We start from the raw sequence: 18,992 nt of genomic DNA, 5'->3' as shown, positions 1-18,992 counted from the left end.
CACTGTGATCATTGGTGGCTAAATAGCCTAAATGAGCACATGGAACTCAGGGGTGGCCAATGCATCTGGTGGCCTATAACTTATTGTCAACGAAGTAAAATTAGATAAAGCTGACAAATAAAACATACTAATGGAAATTCCAGGTCTTTCAATCACATTAATCTCTCTACTCAGCCTGTCTGCCTCCCTTTCCTATCTGTCTTGACTGGAGGTATTATTGCTAGTGAAGTGCAACATTGTATCAAATCAATCAACTGGATCCAGCCTGAAGTGGTTTCTAGCTAACTTGCAACATTGTATCTACCCGCCTATTACAGCCCTCAGACAGCTGTTTTTGCAAAAGCAAACTGTATTTTATGACTTTTCCACTGAGGCTTGGTGATTTTTTTCAAATAGCCTAATAGTTCCTCACAATAGACCTATCATTCGCAATGGATGTAAAAAGTTAATAAAAAAATATAACACTTATAAAATTACTGAAAAGCTTGGTTTATTAGTAGCGGATGTGGTAAGTTAAGACAAGCAGGAAACATCCCCAACTGGGCACTTTCCTACATACAGTGGGTCAAAAAAGTATTTAGTCAGCCACCAATTGTGCAAGTTCTCCCACTTAAAAAGATGAGAGAGGCCTGTAATTTTCATCATAGGTACACTTCAACTGTGACAGACAAAATGAGAAAAAGAAATCCAGAAAATCACATTGTAGGAATTTATTTGCAAATTATGGTGGAAAATAAGTATTGGTCAATAACAAAAGTTTATCTCAATAATTTGTTATATACCCTTTGTTGGCAATGACAGAGGTCAAACATTTTCTGTAAGTCTTCTCAAGGTTTTGACACACACTGTTGCTGGTATTTTGGCTCATTCCTCCATGCAGAGCTCCTCTAGAGCAGTGATGTTTTGGGGCTGTAGCTGGGCAACACGGACTTTCAACTCCCGCCAAAGATTTTCTATGGGGTTGAGATCTGGAGACTGGCTAGGCCACTCCAGGACCTTGAAATGCTTCTTACGAAGCCACTCCTTCGTTGCCCGGGCGGTGTGTTTGGGATCATTGTCATGCTGAAAGACCCAGCCACGTTTCATCTTCAATGCCCTTGCTGATGGAAGGAGGTTTTCACTCAAAATCTCACGATACATGGCCCCATTCATTCTTTCCTTTACACGGATCAGTCGTCTTGGTCCCTTTGCAGAAAAACAGCCCCAAAGCATGATATTTCCACCCCCATGCTTCACAGTAGGTATGGTGTTCTTTGGATGCAACTCAGGATTCTTTGTCCTCCAAACACGGCGAGTTGAGTTTTAACCAAAAAGTTATATTTTGGTTTCATCTGACCATATGACATTCTCCCAATCTTCTTCTGGATCATCCAAATGCTCTCCAGCAAACTTCAGACGGGCCTGGACATGTACTGGCTTAAGCAGGGGGACACGTCTGGCACTGCAGGATTTGAGTCCCTGGCGGCGTAGTGTGTTACTGATGGTAGGCTTTGTTACTTTGGTCCCAGCTCTCTGCAGGTCATTCACTAGGTCCCCCCGTGTGGTTCTGGGATTTTTGCTCACCGTTCTTGTGATCATTTTGACCCCACGGGGTGAGATCTTGCGTGGAGCCCCAGATCGAGGGAGATTATCAGTGGTCTTGTATGTCTTCCATTTCCTAATAATTGCTCCCACAGTTGATTTCTTCAAACCAAGCTGCTTACCTATTGGAGATTCAGTCTTCCCAGCCTGGTGCAGGTCTACAATTTTGTATCTGGTGTCCTTTGACAGCTCTTTGGTCTTGGTCATAGTGGAGTTTGGAGTGTGACTGTTTGAGGTTGTGGACAGGTGTCTTTTATACTGATAACAAGTTCAAACAGGTGCCATTAATACAGGTAACAAGTGGAGGACAGAGGAGCCTCTCAAAGAAGAAGTTACAGGTCTGTGAGAGCCAGAAATCTTGCTTGTTTGTAGGTGACCAAATACTTATTTTCCACCATAATTTGCAAATAAATTCATAAAAAAATCCTACAATGTGATGTTCTGGATTTTTTTTCTCATTTTGTCTGTCATAGTTGAAGTGTACCTATGATGAAAATTACAGGCCTCATCTTTTTAAGTGGGAGAACTTACACAATTGGTGGCTGACTAAATACTTTTTTGCCCCACTGTATGTGCACAGCAGGCCAGGTAGGCTACTTCTGTGCTTGCTCCCTCAACATGAACAAGACAGAGAAACCAGACCTATGCTCATTGCTCACATGGAGCACTCCAAACAAAAGACAATGAAAAAAATGGCTAAACTCATAAATGATACTTATGAAATAAACCTAAACTTGTTTCTCACAAATGTAGCAGGTTGTGAACTCTGCAAAACACATTTCCACCCCAAGAATGAGAATGGTAAATGACTATAGGCCTAATTAGTAATACAAAGCATTAACATAAATTAATTTAACAAAATGACGGGCATTAACAGTACATTTTACTACTCGTGACACATGTAATGGGGAATTGATAAAAATAAACAATTCACACAATGAAACAGCAAAATAATTGTCAGGAGACAGCTGAGTGCATTCTGGAGAGCTGAGAGCATGCATTCTGGAGAGATTTTTATTTATTTCACCTTTATTTAACCAGGTAGGCTAGTTGAGGCACAAGACGCGCCTATAGTCTTATCTTCGCCACACACCCTCCCCTTCTTCATGTCTCAATATTTTAAATCTTCTCACATAACTTATATGCTTTTCGCTGACCGCCGCAACTCAATAATCAACTAGGCCTTTTGCCACCTGCGCTGCCTATGAAAGACTTCCTCATATGCCATTTCTCTCCTGTTCTATTGATTTTCATATCAACTTTATTTTGTTGTCCAAAGCCAAAGGTACAATCCTAGTCATATTAGCAACCCGTCCTAGTTGTTGCATCTTTAGAGTCACCCTCTTTCTAAGGAGATTTTCATCTCGGTCATATACTGCTGGCATCAGGTGCACGGTTTAGAACTGCATTTAGGCAAACGTTTGAAAGTGACGTTTTATTGTCTGCTTCATTACAGGAGTTGAATGTTCTGTTAAGATGAATTACCATAATGTAAATGTTATTTCTGTCATTCCGAGCACCGGAGGTAGACGCCCTAATGGGTTACAAACCCAATGCATATGGTTCCGGTATATTTCTCAAAATGGCCAGTAAATGTAAATCTTCCAAGTCACGTTGTCCAGTACCACATTATCCTAACGGAAACCCTGATATAAAAGCATGAATAACCTGCTGTGTCTAAAGGATGTGTTTCCTACTAGTCAAAGACTAACAAAGTTTGTTATCACAAAGTGTAATATCACAAAGTACAGCACAATCAAGTTTTCAATCGATTTTCAGCTTAGACTTCAATCCACATAGTGTGTGTGTCACCTTATAGTAGGTCTTGGCGTTGTTGAACATGAGCTGGAAATCAGCAGTGAGCTGCTCCACATCTTGGTAGTCCTCTGACTTGAGCTTCTGCTGGATCTTGGTCATGTCTATGGGCTGGGACACCACCTCATAGTAGTCTGGCTGTTTCCTGGGGGAGGAAGAGGCAGAGATAAGACACCTGGGGGCTTTTCCTCTACATTTCGTCTATGGTCATTTGGCACCAAATATCAGAAAATGGGTTGCGAAAGGGAGGGACTAAATTGTTTTGTTATGACCCTTACCTTCTCTTTGGTACCCTGATGAACAGCTCACAAAGCAGTCTTCCCTGGTCGTCCTTGTGGTCCCTGACAGTGTTGTACACCTCGTGGCACACAGCAATCTGTTGAACACAAAACATGATAATAATAATAATAATAATAATAATAATAATAATGTGGGTCAAAGCAGGTTACAGTAAACAATTCCGTGTTTGGGAAACTTGGATTCACTGCATCACACAAATAAAACATGACAAACCTGACCAAGACTAAAACAAGGATGTTGATAAAGATAACCACAAGCTTTATCAAAGGGATAGTTAGGGTGGATTCGTAAATTCACTCTGGAGTGTCAGACTGCACTCTCTGCGTTCGTAAATTAAGAGCTTTGTTCGATTGTCCATTCGTAAATTCAGTGCATTTCGCTCATGGAGCGTTCAGAGTGCACACCGGATGCTCTGGCCGAGGAGCAGGGTTGATCCGAGCATTCTGACCTCACAACAGTAGTCAAGAGCCCAAGCTAACTAACTAAATCTGGCTAGCTTCTTCCAAACACTAATGGGAGAACACCTCACGCTGTTTCTGGCCATTTTGAGCCTGTAATCAAACCCACAAATGCTGATGCTCCAGATACTCAACTAATCTAAAGGACAGCTTTATTGCTTCTTTAATCAGCACCACAGTTTCCATCTGTGGAAACATAATTGCAAAAGGGTTTTCTAATGATCAATTAGCCTTTTAAAATGATAAACTTGGATTAGCTAGCACAATGTGCCATTGGAACACAGGAGTGATGTTTGCTCATAATGGGCCTCTGCACTCCTATATAGATATTCCATAAAAATCAGCCGTTTCCAGCTACAATAGTCATTTACAACATTAACAATGTCTACACTGTATTTCAGATCAATTTGATGTTATTTTAAATGGACCAAAAATGAGCTTTTCTTTGAATGGGTTAGTTCATAAATCCGCATACAAACATGGTTTCTTTTTTGCTTTCTTGAGTAAGGCATCTCCAAAATACACTAATTTCAGCCTAGCTCACTGCTTTCTGTGGTGGTGGGGCAGCCAGCGGAAAATACAGAGCGCAGGGGTTGGTAATGTTCTCTAGTTGCGCCGTAATTGGCTCAGTGTTCTGTCACTCATGGGGACACTACGTCACCGCAAGATTCAAGCCCCTTGGGTGCTGCCATAGATTGACATTAGAAGTGCGCATCCAAAAAGGCTCAAGGTCACTGGTCACAATATTTGATTGGACTGATCATGTCAACATCATACTTTCAAAATCTTAGCTAGCAAGCTAGACAAGCAGTCATCTTGAATCAAGTCGACAATCTACTGGCAAATCCTTTTCAAACCTTGTCATATGAAGAGAAATGATAGATAAAACATATCGGTGCTCATCTGACATGAACATTACACAACAAGTTGGAAATCCCAAATTCAGCAATGAGTGGTTTGGAAGGAATCAGTGGCTAACTGCAAGCGGTGCAAAGCAATCACTAGTCTGCTATTCAGTGGAGTGGGTGTGTAGTCCAAGTCTGGGTTTACGGGTCTCTTTTCCAAGCTTAAACGGACAAACATTCACATATAACACCATGGGCCAGAAAAGGTTGAATAGATTGGCCGTGGTGTCAATCCAGCATGACTTCTGCCATGTTCAAAACAACTGGAAAATCTCAGACTTCAGTGAGTTCAAGACAACTGGGAACTCTGGGGGGAAAAAATAGCTTCAACTGGGAAAATAAGTTTTGAACAATCCTAGTTGAGAACTTGGGCCTCTTTGTAGAGCTCCGACCTGAAGATCACTGACGTTTCAACCTTGCCCCCCCCCACCTCCCCCAATAGTCCCCAGTTGTCTTGAAAGCACCATAAATCCAGAGAATGTCCCACTTTGATGACAAAATTTGCCCACAAGAAGGGCCGCCCTTCTCTTCAATTGAGCACAGAACAACAAGGTTATTCCATAAATGTATTGTATGCTGCTGCATAATGATGTAATATGCCAGGGAGATATGTATACTGTAGCTAAGAAAGTAACACTATGTGTGTGTTGTGTAGTAAGCTGATAGTAGCTCATGTGCCTCACCCTAATTAATTTGGTCCCTTTCCCTCTCTTAACTTAGCCTACTGTTGTAACTTGGTGGTGCACATGTAGCCTATTGCCTGTTTTAGAGAAATGTAATCACTGAATATTGTAAGAGCTTTCATTGTCTGCTTATATGCTCCCTTTATGTATCCTACAGTTCTGACTTCGTGTACAGGGAGAATACTGTAAGAACGACGACCCATGTTCGGGAATTCTGTCACTGTACATTTCAAAAGGGCTGAAAAAAATATATTTATATTGACTACGTCCATCCTAGCTTGCTCAAATAATGTCTTCATCGAAATGATGCATTGCCTCTTTTCCGCTCGTCGTGCAAACTATGGCATAAGGGGACATCTTAATTGTCAGTAGAAACCACATTTGTATAAGCAAGTCAGCCATATCAGCTGTGTTTTTTTAAGGGCAGTAAATGAGGCCGAATGAACTATTTTGCTGCCAGACAAGGCTCTGCTGATAGCTAGGTGTAGCGTTGGTAAGGATTCACTCCATGGTGCTGAAAAGAAAGATCTGCTGTTGGGACAGCTTTATTTAGGCCCTAAAAGTTTGTGGACACCGTTTGTCACCGTTATAGTGCAATTAATGCATTGTTTAGTGGCTTTGCTGGCATGCATAAAAATAATGGGGGGAGTTTGCCCCACCAAGATCTACATGCTAAAATCGTCACTGCATCAGAGCTAGAAGAGTAAGAAATTCAACTCACAGGATCTACCGTAGGGACATTAGAGGGTCTTCTCCTCTTTCGCCCGCTTCCGGGAGTGGAGGAGGAGGCATCGTCAAAGTCTCCTCCGCTCACACTACTACTGGATGGAGAGGTGGCCCTTCTCCTTTTCGAACTCATTGGTATAACTGATGGTACCTTCACAACAACACACACAAATACCGTTAGCTTGCTAAGTAGCCATCCAATTTTTTAATAATATTATAAACACTGACTAGACCTGTAACGTTACAGGATGAAGTATTTTATTATAATTCGTTTATTTAACTAGGCAAGTCAATTAAGAAAATATTATGATTTACAATGACGGCCTACAAAGAAACAGAGTCCCGCTGGGAGCAGGGCTGGGATTAAAAATAAAATGTACTGTACACTAGTAGGACAAAACACACATCACGACAAGACAGACACCACAACACTAGCTACATAAAGAGAGACCTAAAGACGACAACACAGCATGGCAGCAAAACAACACCACCGTAGCAACATAACACGGTAGCCACACAAACATTGAGAGATTAACTCTGAAAAGCATTTAAATACGTCCGTGTTAACTTTATCTGGCTACCGGTAACGTTAGCTAGGTAGCAGCTAGTTATCAAACATGGGAAAATGGGATCTTCGACGTAGAATATTAGCTAGTTTATCTCGCTATCTAGCTAACAATCTGCTGATAAATACAGAGTTAGCAGTAACGTTGTTAGCTAGCTAGATGACTAAGTAAACTTACAAAGGCGAGCGCCTAAAATGTAAACGTTCGCTAAACCGTAAAAACTAGAGCTAGCCTGCTAACAAGCTAGTTGTAATGCTACTTTGATAAACAAATTGAAAGCAAAATGCAATCCCGGTTTACCTGAATTGTAGTATGTTTCCCTGAGCAAAATTGTTTCGTTAAAAAGTCAATTCATTCGAAACGTTAGCTAGTCAAGCTCCTCCCCCGTGGCAGTATATTGTGACCGGATGTGACCCTATAAAGCTGCGATCCATTTGAAAACAGTGGATGCGGCAGGGACTTGAAAGGGTATCAAACGCATGAAGCCGAGACTGTGGGGGTGGTGGTTGAAAGAGCGCGCTGGTTTGAAATGGAAAAGCGTCGTGGTAGCTTTTGATAAAGAGGAACATCAATATGAAGCAGCTGCTTTATAAGTGGGATGCACTGTTGAGCGCTACATCCCGAGCGCGTTCGTGCTGATTGTTCGGAGATTGTGACAGCCGGTTAAATGGCGTCCCTTGAGAAGGGAAGAACACGATGTATGTCAGGACAAGTGCAGTATTAGCATGTATATACGCTGCTCAAAAAAATAAAGGGAACACTGAAATAACACATCCTAGATCTGAATTAATGAAATATTCTTATTAAATACTTTTTTCTTTACGTAGTTGAATGTGCTGACAACAAAATCACAAATTATCAATGGAAATCAAATTTATCAACCCATGGTGGTCTGGATTTGGAGTCACACTCAAAATTAAAGTGGAAAACCACACTACAGGCTGATCCAAGTCAAAATGAGGCTCAGTAGTGTGTGTGGCCTCCACGTGCCTGTATGAACTCCCTACAACGCCTGGGCATGCTCCTGATGAGGTGGCGGATGGTCTCCTAAGGGATCTCCTCCCAGACCTGGACTAAAGCATCCGCCAACTCCTGGACAGTCTGTGGTGCAACATGGCGTTGGTGGATGGAGCGAGACATGATTTCCCAGATGTGCTCAATTGGATTCAGGTCTGGGGAACGGGCGGGCCAGTCCATAGCATCAATGCCTTCCTCTTGCAGGAACTGCTGACACACGCCAGCCACATGAGGTCTAGCATTGTCTTGCATTAGGAGGAACCCAGGGCCAACCGCACCAGCATATGGTCTCACAAGGGGTCTGAGGATCTCATCTCGGTACCTAATGGCAGTCAGGCTACCTCTGGCGAGCACATGGAGGCCCCCCAAAGAAATGCCACCCCACACCATGACTGACCCACCACCAAACCGGTCATGCTGGAGGATGTTGCAGGCAGCAGGACGTTCTCCACGGCGTCTCCAGACTCTGTCACGTCTGTCACATGTGCTCAGTGTGTACCTGCTTTCATCTGTGAAGAGCACAGGGCGCCAGTGGCGAATTTGCCAATCTTGGTGTTCTCTGGCAAATGCCAAACGTCCTGCACGGTGTTGGGCTGTAAGCACAGCCCCCACCTGTGGACGTCGGGCCCTCATACCACCCCCATGGAGTCTGTTTCTGACCATTTGAGCAGACACATGCACATTTGTGGCCTGCTGGAGGTCATTTTGCAGGGCTCTGGCAATGCTCCTCTTGCTCCTCCTTGCACAAAGGCGGAGGTAGCGGTCCTGCTGCTGGGTTGTTGCCCTCCTACGGCCTCCTCCACGTCTCCTGATGTACTGGCCTGTCTCCTGGTAGCGCCTCCATGCTCTGGACACTACGCTGACAGACACAGCAAACCTTCTTGCCACAGCTCGCATTAATGTGCCATCCTGGATGAGCTGCACTACCTAAGTCACTTGTGTGGGTTGTAGACTCCGTCTCATGCTACCACTAGAGTGAAAGCACCGCCAGCATTCAAAAGTGACCAAAACATCAGCCAGGAAGCATAGGAACTGAGAAGTGGTCTGTGGTCACCACCTGCAGAACCACTCCTTTATTGGGGGTGTCTTGCTAATTGTCTATAATTTCCACCTGTTGTCTATTCCATTTGCACAACAGCATGTGACATTTATTGTCAATCAGTGTTGCTTCCTAAGTGGACAGTTTGATTTCACAGAAGTGTCATTGACTTGGAGTTACATTGTGTTATTTAAGTGTTCCCTTTATTTTTTTGAGCAGTGTATATATACAGTGCACAGTGCCTTGCGAAAGTATTCGGCCCCCTTGAACTTTGCGACCTTTTGCCACATTTCAGGCTTCAAACATAAAGATATAAAACTGTATTATTTTGTGAAGAATCAACAAGTGGGACACAATCATGAAGTGGAACGACATTTATTGGATATTTCAAACTTTTTTAACAAATCAAAAACTGAAAAATTGGGCGTGCAAAATTATTCAGCCCCCTTAAGTTAATACTTTGTAGCGCCACCTTTTGCTGCGATTACAGCTGTAAGTCGCTTGGGGTATGTCTCTATCAGTTTTGCACATCGAGAGACTGAATTTTTTTCCCATTCCTCCTTGCAAAACAGCTCGAGCTCAGTGAGGTTGGATGGAGAGCATTTGTGAACAGCAGTTTTCAGTTCTTTCCACAGATTCTCGATTGGATTCAGGTCTGGACTTTGACTTGGCCATTCTAACACCTGGATATGTTTATTTTTGAACCATTCCATTGTAGATTTTGCTTTATGTTTTGGATCATTGTCTTGTTGGAAGACAAATCTCCGTCCCAGTCTCAGGTCTTTTGCAGACTCCATCAGGTTTTCTTCCAGAATGGTCCTGTATTTGGCTCCATCCATCTTCCCATCAATTTTAACCATCTTCCCTGTCCCTGCTGAAGAAAAGCAGGCCCAAACCATGATGCTGCCACCACCATGTTTGACAGTGGGGATGGTGTGTTCAGGGTGATGAGCTGTCTTGCTTTCACGCCAAACATAACGTCTTGCATTGTTGCCAAAAAGTTCAATTTTGGTTTCATCTGACCAGAGCACCTTCTTCCACATGTTTGGTGTGTCTCCCAGGTGGCTTGTGGCAAACTTTAAACAACACTTTTTATGGATATCTTTAAGAAATGGCTTTCTTCTTGCCACTCTTCCATAAAGGCCAGATTTGTGCAATATACGACTGATTGTTGTCCTATGGACAGAGTCTCCCACCTCAGCTGTAGATCTCTGCGGTTCATCCAGAGTGATCATGGGCCTCTTGGCTGCATCTCTGATCAGTCTTCTCCTTGTATGAGCTGAAAGTTTAGAGGGAAGGCCAGGTCTTGGTAGATTTGCAGTGGTCTGATACTCCTTCCATTTCAATATTATCGCTTGCACAGTGCTCCTTGGGATGTTTAAAGCTTGGGAAATCTTTTTGTATCCAAATCCGGCTTTAAACTTCTGCGCAACAGTATCTCGGACCTGCCTGGTGTGTTCCTTGTTCTTCTTGATGCTCTCTGCGCTTTTAACGGACCTCTGAGACTATCACAGTGCAGGTGCATTTATACGGAGACTTGATTACACACAGGTGGATTGTATTTATCATCATTAGTCATTTAGGTCAACATTGGATCATTCAGAGATCCTCACTGAACTTCTGGAGAGAGTTTGCTGCACTGAAAGTAAAGGGGCTGAATAATTTTGCACGGCCAATTTTTCAGTTTTTGATTTGTTAAAAAAGTTTGAAATATCCAATAAATGTTGTTCCACTTCATGATTGTGTCCCACTTGTTGTTGATTCTTCACAAAAAAATACAGTTTTATATATTTATGTTTGAAGCCTGAAATGTGGCAAAAGGTCGCAAAGTTCAAGGGGGCCGAATACTTTCGCAAGGCACTGTATACACACACACTTGGGATACGAGGAGGAATGGAGGGAGAAAGAGGTGGAGGAGATCTAAGAGCGAGGGAGGAAGAGGGTGAGCTTGAGTATGTTAAAAATGGCTGGGAAAAGTGAAATGGTTTGTTCAAGTTGAATGGTAGAAAGTGTACGCGCAGAGAACTAAAGACAGGAGGAAGAATGAGGGCGAAGTATCGGAGGTGGTAGGTGTGGTGAATTTCTCGGAGCCTGAGGCTTGCACCAAGGGTTAGGATAAAGATGAGCCTGTGACAGGAGTGACCTTTTTTTGAAAAAGTGGACCCTTGCCTTTTGGCTGATCAGTTTGTGGTTTCAGGGTGGATGAAAACAGAGTTGGGTGCTGTGGAATCGGTGAAGTTAACCAGAAGTGGTCTTGTGATAATTGTTTGTGTTTCTGCTGGTCAGAAGGAGAAGGTGATCTGCGTTAAACTAATAGGGGCAAGAAATGTGAATTCGGACCCTGATCTCTCTTTCTAAGCAAACAGCTGGAGGCAGGGCTTTCTCCTATAGAGCTCAATTTTTATGGAATGGTCTGCCTACCCATGTGAGAGACGCAAACTCAGTCTCAACCTTTAAGTCTTTACTGAAGACTCATCTCTTCCGTGGGTCATATGATTGAGTGTAGTCTGGCCCAGGAGTGTGAAGATGAACGGAAAGGCTCTGGAGCAACGAACCGCCCTTGCTGTCTCTGCCTGGCCGGTTCCCCTCTTTCAAATGGGATTCTCTGCCTCTAACCCTATTACAGGGGCTGAGTCACTGGCTTACTGGTGCTCTTTCATGCCGTCACTTGAGTGGGTTGAGTCACTGATGTGATCTTCTTGTCTGGGTTGGCGCCCCCCCTTGGGTTGTGCCGTGGCGGAGATCTTTGTGGGCTATACCTGGCCTTGTCTCAGGATGGTAAGTTGGTAGTTGAAGATATCCCTCTAGTGGTGTGGGGGCTGTGCTTTGGCAAAGTGGGTGGGGTTATATCCTTCCTGTTTGGCCCTGTCCGGGGGTATCATCGGATGGGGCCACAGTGTCTCCTGACCCCCCCCCCCCCCCTGTCTCAGCCTCCAGTATTTATGCTGCAGTAGTTTGTGTCGGGGGGCTAGGGTCAGTTTGTTATATCTGGAGTACTTCTCCTGTCTTATCCGGTGTCCTGTGTGAATTTAAGTATGCTCTCTCTAATTCTCTCTTTCTCTCTTTCTTTCTCTCTCTCGGAGGACCTGAGCCCTTGGACCAAGCCTCAGGACTACCTGGCATGATGACTCCTTGCTGTCCCTAGTCCACCTGGCCGTGCTGCTGCTCCAGTTTCAACTGTTCTGCCTGTGATTATTATTATTTAACCATGCTGGTCATTTATGAACATTTGAACATCTTGGCCATGATCTGTTATAATCTCCACCCGGCACAGCCAGAAGAGGACTGGCCACCCCTCATAGCCTGGTTCCTCTCTAGGTTTCTTCCTAGGTTTTGGCCTTTCTAGGGAGTTTTTCCTAGCCACCGTGCTTCTACACCTGCATTGCTTGCTGTTTGGGGTTTTAGGCTGGGTTTCTGTACAGCACTTTGAGATATCAGCTGATGTACGAAGGGCTATATAAATCAATTTGATTTGATTGTTTTGCTCTCAAGAAAAGGGTTCCATTGAAAGGAGTGATTACTAGGGTAGCAGTTAATGTAAAAATGGACCAACTGAAGGGGAATATTCCTGGGGTTTGTGATGCTTGTTGTTTGGTGCGACACAGACAGTGAGTGGTGAAACAGAAGAGTCATTGTCTGTTCTTTCGAGTTTTGATGTTGACTCTTTGCCCGACAAAGTGATGTTTGTATAAATATGTTTCCTCTGAGCTTTTGTGCTAAATGCATTACGTTGTTATAGGTGTCAAGCTTATGGGCATGTGGCAACAGTGTGTAGGGGGGAGGTTCCTAGGTGTGCGGAAGGGCACGAGACAAAGGAATGTGTAGCATTGGGGAAAGTCGTGGTATGTTAATTGTAGAGGTCCCCTTAAGGCTGGGGATCAGAAATGTTCCATGCAAGAGAAGCAGGTTGAGGTTCCAGGGTTGGAGTAGAGCAAAGGTTGTCATATGCTGAGGCAGTGAAGAAAGTAGAGGAAGATGGGTCAAGTGGGAGGAGTCCTGAGAGGAGTGTTGTGAGTAGGAGATCTGTACCAGTACAGGGGGATAGGCCAACAAGTGATATGTTTCAGTAAAATTTGATTTTTAACGTGTATAGCAATGGTTATCAACTGTACTGCAGGGATGGAACATAAGTTTGTGTAGGTTGTGGTGGCAGCTGCAGAGGGGTATTTGGGTGTGTGAGATTTGACATCAAAAGAGATACAGGGTGTGTTAAGTGGTGGTCTCATCCTTTCAGGTTGTTGGCATGAGGTAGGACTAAATAGATTGAAATAGTGGAGTAGGGTGGTGTTATTTTTTATTATTTGATTTATTATTACATTTTTTGTGAGTGTTGTGTTAGATGGTAGGATATTTGTTTGTTTATTTCAAGCAAAGTATAAGGGAGTTATACTCCAGTCTAGTAGGTGGCGGTAATGCAACATTTATTGGATGCCAACCGCCGTTACACCTCATCAAAGAAGAAGGCGACGTTGGACTTACAAATCAAATGTCTGTAAAAATATCCCTGTTATGGTGGTTGAGTGTTTCTATCTTACGGTGAATGGGAAACATGGTGGAAGTGGATGATGAGTTCGAATCAAGCAGCATGTCAAGAAAGGTTGAAGACGAATGTTCACAATGGACAGTAGTATCGAAAACTGGAGAAAGTAAATTGTCTAACATTGTAGAAAAAGAAGAAAGTCTGTCGGTCCTGTTTTTTGATAAAGAACAAATAGCTACGCATGTAAAGTGTTGTTCCCATGTTTCATGAGATGAAATGTGCAGTTTTGTCACACAACACAATGCCACAGTTGTCTCAAGTTGAGGGTGCATGCAATTGGCATTCTGACTAGAGTAATGTCCACCATAGCTGTTGCTAATTGAATGCTAATTTCTCTACCATAAGCTGCCTCCAGCATCGGCCTCACAACCACAGACCACGTGTAACCACGCCAGCCCAGGACCTCCACATCCGGTTTCTTCACCTGCGGGATCGGCTGAGACCAGCCACCCAGACAGCTGATGAAACTGGGTTTGCCAAACTGAAAAATGTCTGCACAAACTGTAAAAAATCGTCTCAGGGAAGCTCATCTGCGTGCTCGTTGTCCTCACCAGGGTCTTGACCTGACTGCAGTTCGGCGTTGTAACCGACTTCAGTGGGCAAATGCTCACCTTCAATGGACACTGGCACACTGGAGAAGTGTGCTCTTCACAGATGAATCCCAACTGTACTAGGCAGGTATGACATTGTGTGGGCGAGTGGTTTGCTGATGTCAACGTTGTGAACCGAGTGCCCCGTGGTGGTAGGGTTATCGTATGGGTAGGCATAAGCTACGGACAACGAACACAGTTGCATTTTATCTATGGAATTTCTATTACACAGAGAAACTGTGGACGAGTTCCTGAGGCCCATTGTTGTGCCATTCATCCACTGTCATCACCTTATGTTTCAGTATGATAATGCACCATGTCTCACCTCTCAAGGATCTGTACATAATTCCTGATAGCTGAAAATGTCCCAGTTCTTCCTTGGCCTGCATACACATCGGACATGTCACCCATTGAGCAAGTTTGGGATGCTCTGTTGCATCTGTTGGTCAGATACTGACTGGATATCTGTATTCCCAGTCATGTGGAATCCATAGATTAGGGCAGTGTTTCCCAACCCTGGTCCTCGAGTACCCCCAACAGCACACATTTGTGTTGTAGCCCTTGACAAACATGCCTCATTCAACTCATTGAGGGCTTGATGATGAGTTGACAAGTTGAATCAGGCGTGCGTGTCCAGGGTTACAATAAAACTGTACTGTTGGGGGTATTCGAGGACCAGGGTTGGGAAACACTGGATTAGGGACTAAATAATTTATTTAAATTGATTGATTTCCTTATATGAACTGTAACTCGGTGAAATCTGTTGATGCAGGATTATTTTCCTGGTGTAGCAAACTGGCTCAAATTACATATGTAGAGTTCTCAGAATCAAAATTAATTTGTTTTAACATTCTGAAATTAAATCTCATGCAATTATGATTGTATTTCATTCATTGGAATGGAATTGTGTGGATTCTGGAATTGCACCCTCAATAATAATTTATAATAACAGCGTCATGGTGTGTGTTAAGCTATTATCATTAAGAATTAGGCTACAATCCTTTCCAGTAGGGTTGCAAAGAGAGGGCACATTACTGGAAACGTTATATGTTTACCAGGAAACTACTAGAATTTTGGTAGCATTCAAGTTCTTTGGGGAATTTAATAAGATGATATCTAGTGGCCTTTTTGGGTACTTCCGATTATCACATGGGTCTGTAATTACTATGGCCTTCTGTGTGGGCTTATCACATGTAAGATAAGATGATTTAAAAAAATTAAAATAAGAATGACAAATCTGTAAAAACATTATCTTAAAAATAAACAATCAACTTAGTGAATGCCATTTGTTTTTAATATGAGGGTTTCATAATTAAATATTGTTTATATATACAGTGGGGAGAACAAGTATTTGATACACTGCCGGTTTTGCAGGTTTTCTTACCTACAAAGCATGTAGAGGTCTGTAATTTTTTTATCATAGGTACACTTCAACTGTGAGATACGGAATCTAAAACAAAAATCCAGAAAATCACATATTATGATTTTTAAGTCATTCATTTGCATTTTATTGCATGACATAAGTATTTGATCACCTACCAACCAGTAAGAATTCCGGCACTCACAGACCTGTTAGTTTTTCTTTAAGAAGCCCTCCTGTTCTCCACTCATTACCTGTATTAACTGCACGTGTTTGAACTCGTTACCTGTATAAAAGACACCTGTCCACACACTCAATCAAACAGACTCCAACCTCTCCACAATGGTCAAGACCAGAGAGGGTGTAAGGGTATCAGGGATACAATTGTAGACCTGCACAAGGCTGGGATGGGCTACAGGACAATAGGCAAGCAGCTTGGTGAGAAGGCAACAACTGTTGGCGCAATTATTAGAAAATGGAAGAAGTTCAAGATGACGGTCAATCGCCCTCGGTCTGGGGCTCCATGCAAGATCTCACCTCGTGGGGCATCAATGATCATGAGGAAGGTGAGGGATCAGCCCAGAACTACACAGCAGGACCTGGTCAATGACCTGAAGAGAGCTGTGACCACAGCGTCAAAGAAAACCATTAGTAACACACTATGCCGTCATGGATTAAAATCCTGCAGCGCACGCAAGGTCCCCCTGCCCCCTGCTTTTTGGTCTAAACTCCACTCGCCGTGTTTGGAGGAAGAAGAAGGATGAGTACAACCCCAAGAACACCATCCCAACTGTGAAGCATGGAGGTGGAAACATCATTCTTTGGGGATGCTTTTCTGCAAAGGGGACAGGATGACTGCACCGTATTGAGGGGAGGATGGATGGGGCCATGTATTGCGAGATCTTGGCCAACAACCTCCATCCCTCAGTAAGAGCATTGAAGATGGGTCGTGGCTGGGTTTTCCAGCATGACAACAACCCGAAACACACAGCCAGGGCAACTAAGGAGGGGCTCCGTAAGAAGCATCTCAAGGTCCTGGAGTGGCCTAGCCAGTCTCCAGACCTGAACCCAATAGAAAATCTTTGGAGGGAGCTGAAAGTCAGTATTTCCCAGCGACAGCCCCGAAACATGAGGGATCTGGAGAAGGTCTGTATGGAGGAGTTGGCCAAAATCCCTGCTGCAGTGTGTGCAAACCTGGTCAAGAACTACAGGAAACGTATGATCTCTGTAATTGCAAACAAAGGTTTCTGTACCAAATATTAAGTTCTGCTTTTCTGATGTATCAAATACTTATGTCATGCAATAAAATGCAAATTAATTACTTACAAATCATACAATGTGATTTTCTGGATTTTTTTTAGATTCCGTCTCTCACAGTTGAAGTGTACCTATGATAAAAATTCCAGACCTCTACATGCTTTGTAAGTAGGAAACACTGCCGATTTTGCAGGTTATCAAATAGTTGTTCTCCCCACTGTATAATGAGGGTTTCATCATGAAATATCCTTTATAAATCTTTTTTACACATTTTTTTTTTACTATGTCTTTTGTAAATGTTTTGTTGCCACTATTGGTGGCAATTGTGAAAAAATTGTCATTGCTGTTGATTAGATGAGCTTTTTTCATTAGTTAGGATATTTTCTTTTGAACCATATGGTATATCTACTAGAAACTCATGGACACGGATATAAAAAAGTAACACTAGCCTATATATCAGGCCTGCTGTATATTAATAATAAAATAAATGTTATTCAAGTGTAAATTACCGAAGTTACCATAGATACCTGTTATTATGAAATGACAGATTCCGCTACCTTTGGTAAATTACCGGTAGCTTTAAAACCTGCATGCCAGGCTCTTGATGCCAGGCTATATTGATTCAACCCTTGTGAGGTGTTTGTGTCTGTGGGACCCATTTTGAATGTTTACTGAAAAAAATGATACAATTAATATTTTTTTTCAACCTGAGACTCATTGGCCTTGGCTCATTTTCTATGAAGAACATGTAAAAGAACACATACACATTTATATTGCATATGTGGTGTTTGGGTCCACTGGACCTGGGGGTAATAAAAGTGTGGAAAAGTGTGTGTGTAGGTGAAAACAAGTAAAAATGAAAAAAAAGGTTTGCTGTGTGCCTTCACTCTGTCTTCCTCCTCCCTGGGCCTGCTGTTTCAACATAGGCAGGGATACAGACACAGATACAGTTTTTGGTGCTGTCTCCTGCTTTTATCACACTCTTTACCCTTTGTAGAGTGTGAAACTACACAATGTATTGCGGGAACCTGCACAGTGTTATTACAATACATTATTTCGATACAATGTAAAAAATTCTGTATTTTCTCACACTCTACCCCAGCCAGGTGCAAAGTGGGGGAGGGACACAACAAATAAATAGCTTTGCATGTGTGACTTCTTACCACAATCCGTATGGTCAAAATAATCTCTGCTCAGAGGGCCTTAGAAATAATTTTGCAGAGAGAGAAGCTGGTGTGGTAGGAGCATCTTCCACTTTGGAAGATGAAGAATATTCAGAATATGAGGATCATGTCTCCGTCAATTCTGAGTCCGGCAGTGAGTTGGAAGAAGAGGATGAGATTGACCCTCAGTCAGACCAAGGACCAGCCAGTCAGCAGCCAGCCCCAGGAACAGCCCGTCAGCAGCCTGAAGGAGGACAAATATGAATGTCAAAATATTGTGAAATGGAATGGTCTTATTGCCCACGGAATGAGCCACCCCGCATGGCTGTCAATGTGATAAGAATGATACCAGGGCCGACGCTGATGGCGGTTACTCATGTACAGGACATAAAGTCTTCTTTTGAACTGTTCATCCCAGACACCATTCACAAAAACACTCTGGACTGCACTAATTTGGAGGAAAGGTGTGTTTTTGGAAGGAGATGGACTAAACTCATTTACATGCATACTTTGGGGTTCTTATTCTTGCTGGTGTTTTCAGATCCACAGAATCCCTGTGGGATGCAGAAACTGTCAGATAACTTTTCTGTGCAACAATGTCTTTGGAAAACTTCCACATTATTTCCAGGATTATCCTCTTCAATAACCGAGACACCAGACCAGCTCGGCGGCAGAGACAAGCTAGCTGCAGTCAGGTCAGTGGGTGGACCGTCTTCCCCTGTTTTACAACCCTGGGCCCAACATTACTGTTGATGAGCAGCTTATGCCATTTAGGGGCTGCTGCCCCTTCAGGCAGTACATAGCATCTAAACCCGCAAAATATGGAATCAAGATATGGGCTGCCTGTGATGCTGCTTCATCATATGTGTGGAACTTGCAAGTGGATACAGGGAAGCCAGATAGGAGCCCCAGAGAAGAACCAAGGGATGCGGTTTGTCCTGGACGTGACAGAGGGACTACGTGGCCACAACATCACATGCGATAACTTTTTT

General features: G+C 43.2%; 1 protein-coding gene across 1 annotated transcript; it reads right to left on the bottom strand.

Moving 5' to 3' along the window:
• Window positions 1-3,004: 3,004 nt before the first annotated feature.
• On the bottom strand, window positions 3,005-7,466 carry pb1 (polybromo-1). Its single transcript, NM_001160635.2, is given in 4 exon segments — window positions 3,005-3,541; window positions 3,675-3,772; window positions 6,464-6,619; window positions 7,335-7,466. Coding segments are annotated over 3 exon segments (432 nt in total). The 5' UTR covers window positions 6,602-6,619; window positions 7,335-7,466; the 3' UTR covers window positions 3,005-3,345.
• Between the last annotated feature and the right edge of the window lie 11,526 nt (window positions 7,467-18,992).

This window comes from Oncorhynchus mykiss, chromosome 17, assembly GCF_057628025.1.
Source record: "Oncorhynchus mykiss isolate SJ-2025 chromosome 17, ASM5762802v1, whole genome shotgun sequence".
NCBI lineage: Eukaryota > Metazoa > Chordata > Actinopteri > Salmoniformes > Salmonidae > Oncorhynchus > Oncorhynchus mykiss.
Note: the sequence above shows the minus strand (reverse complement) of the source record. Positions and strands in the feature narration are given on the sequence as shown.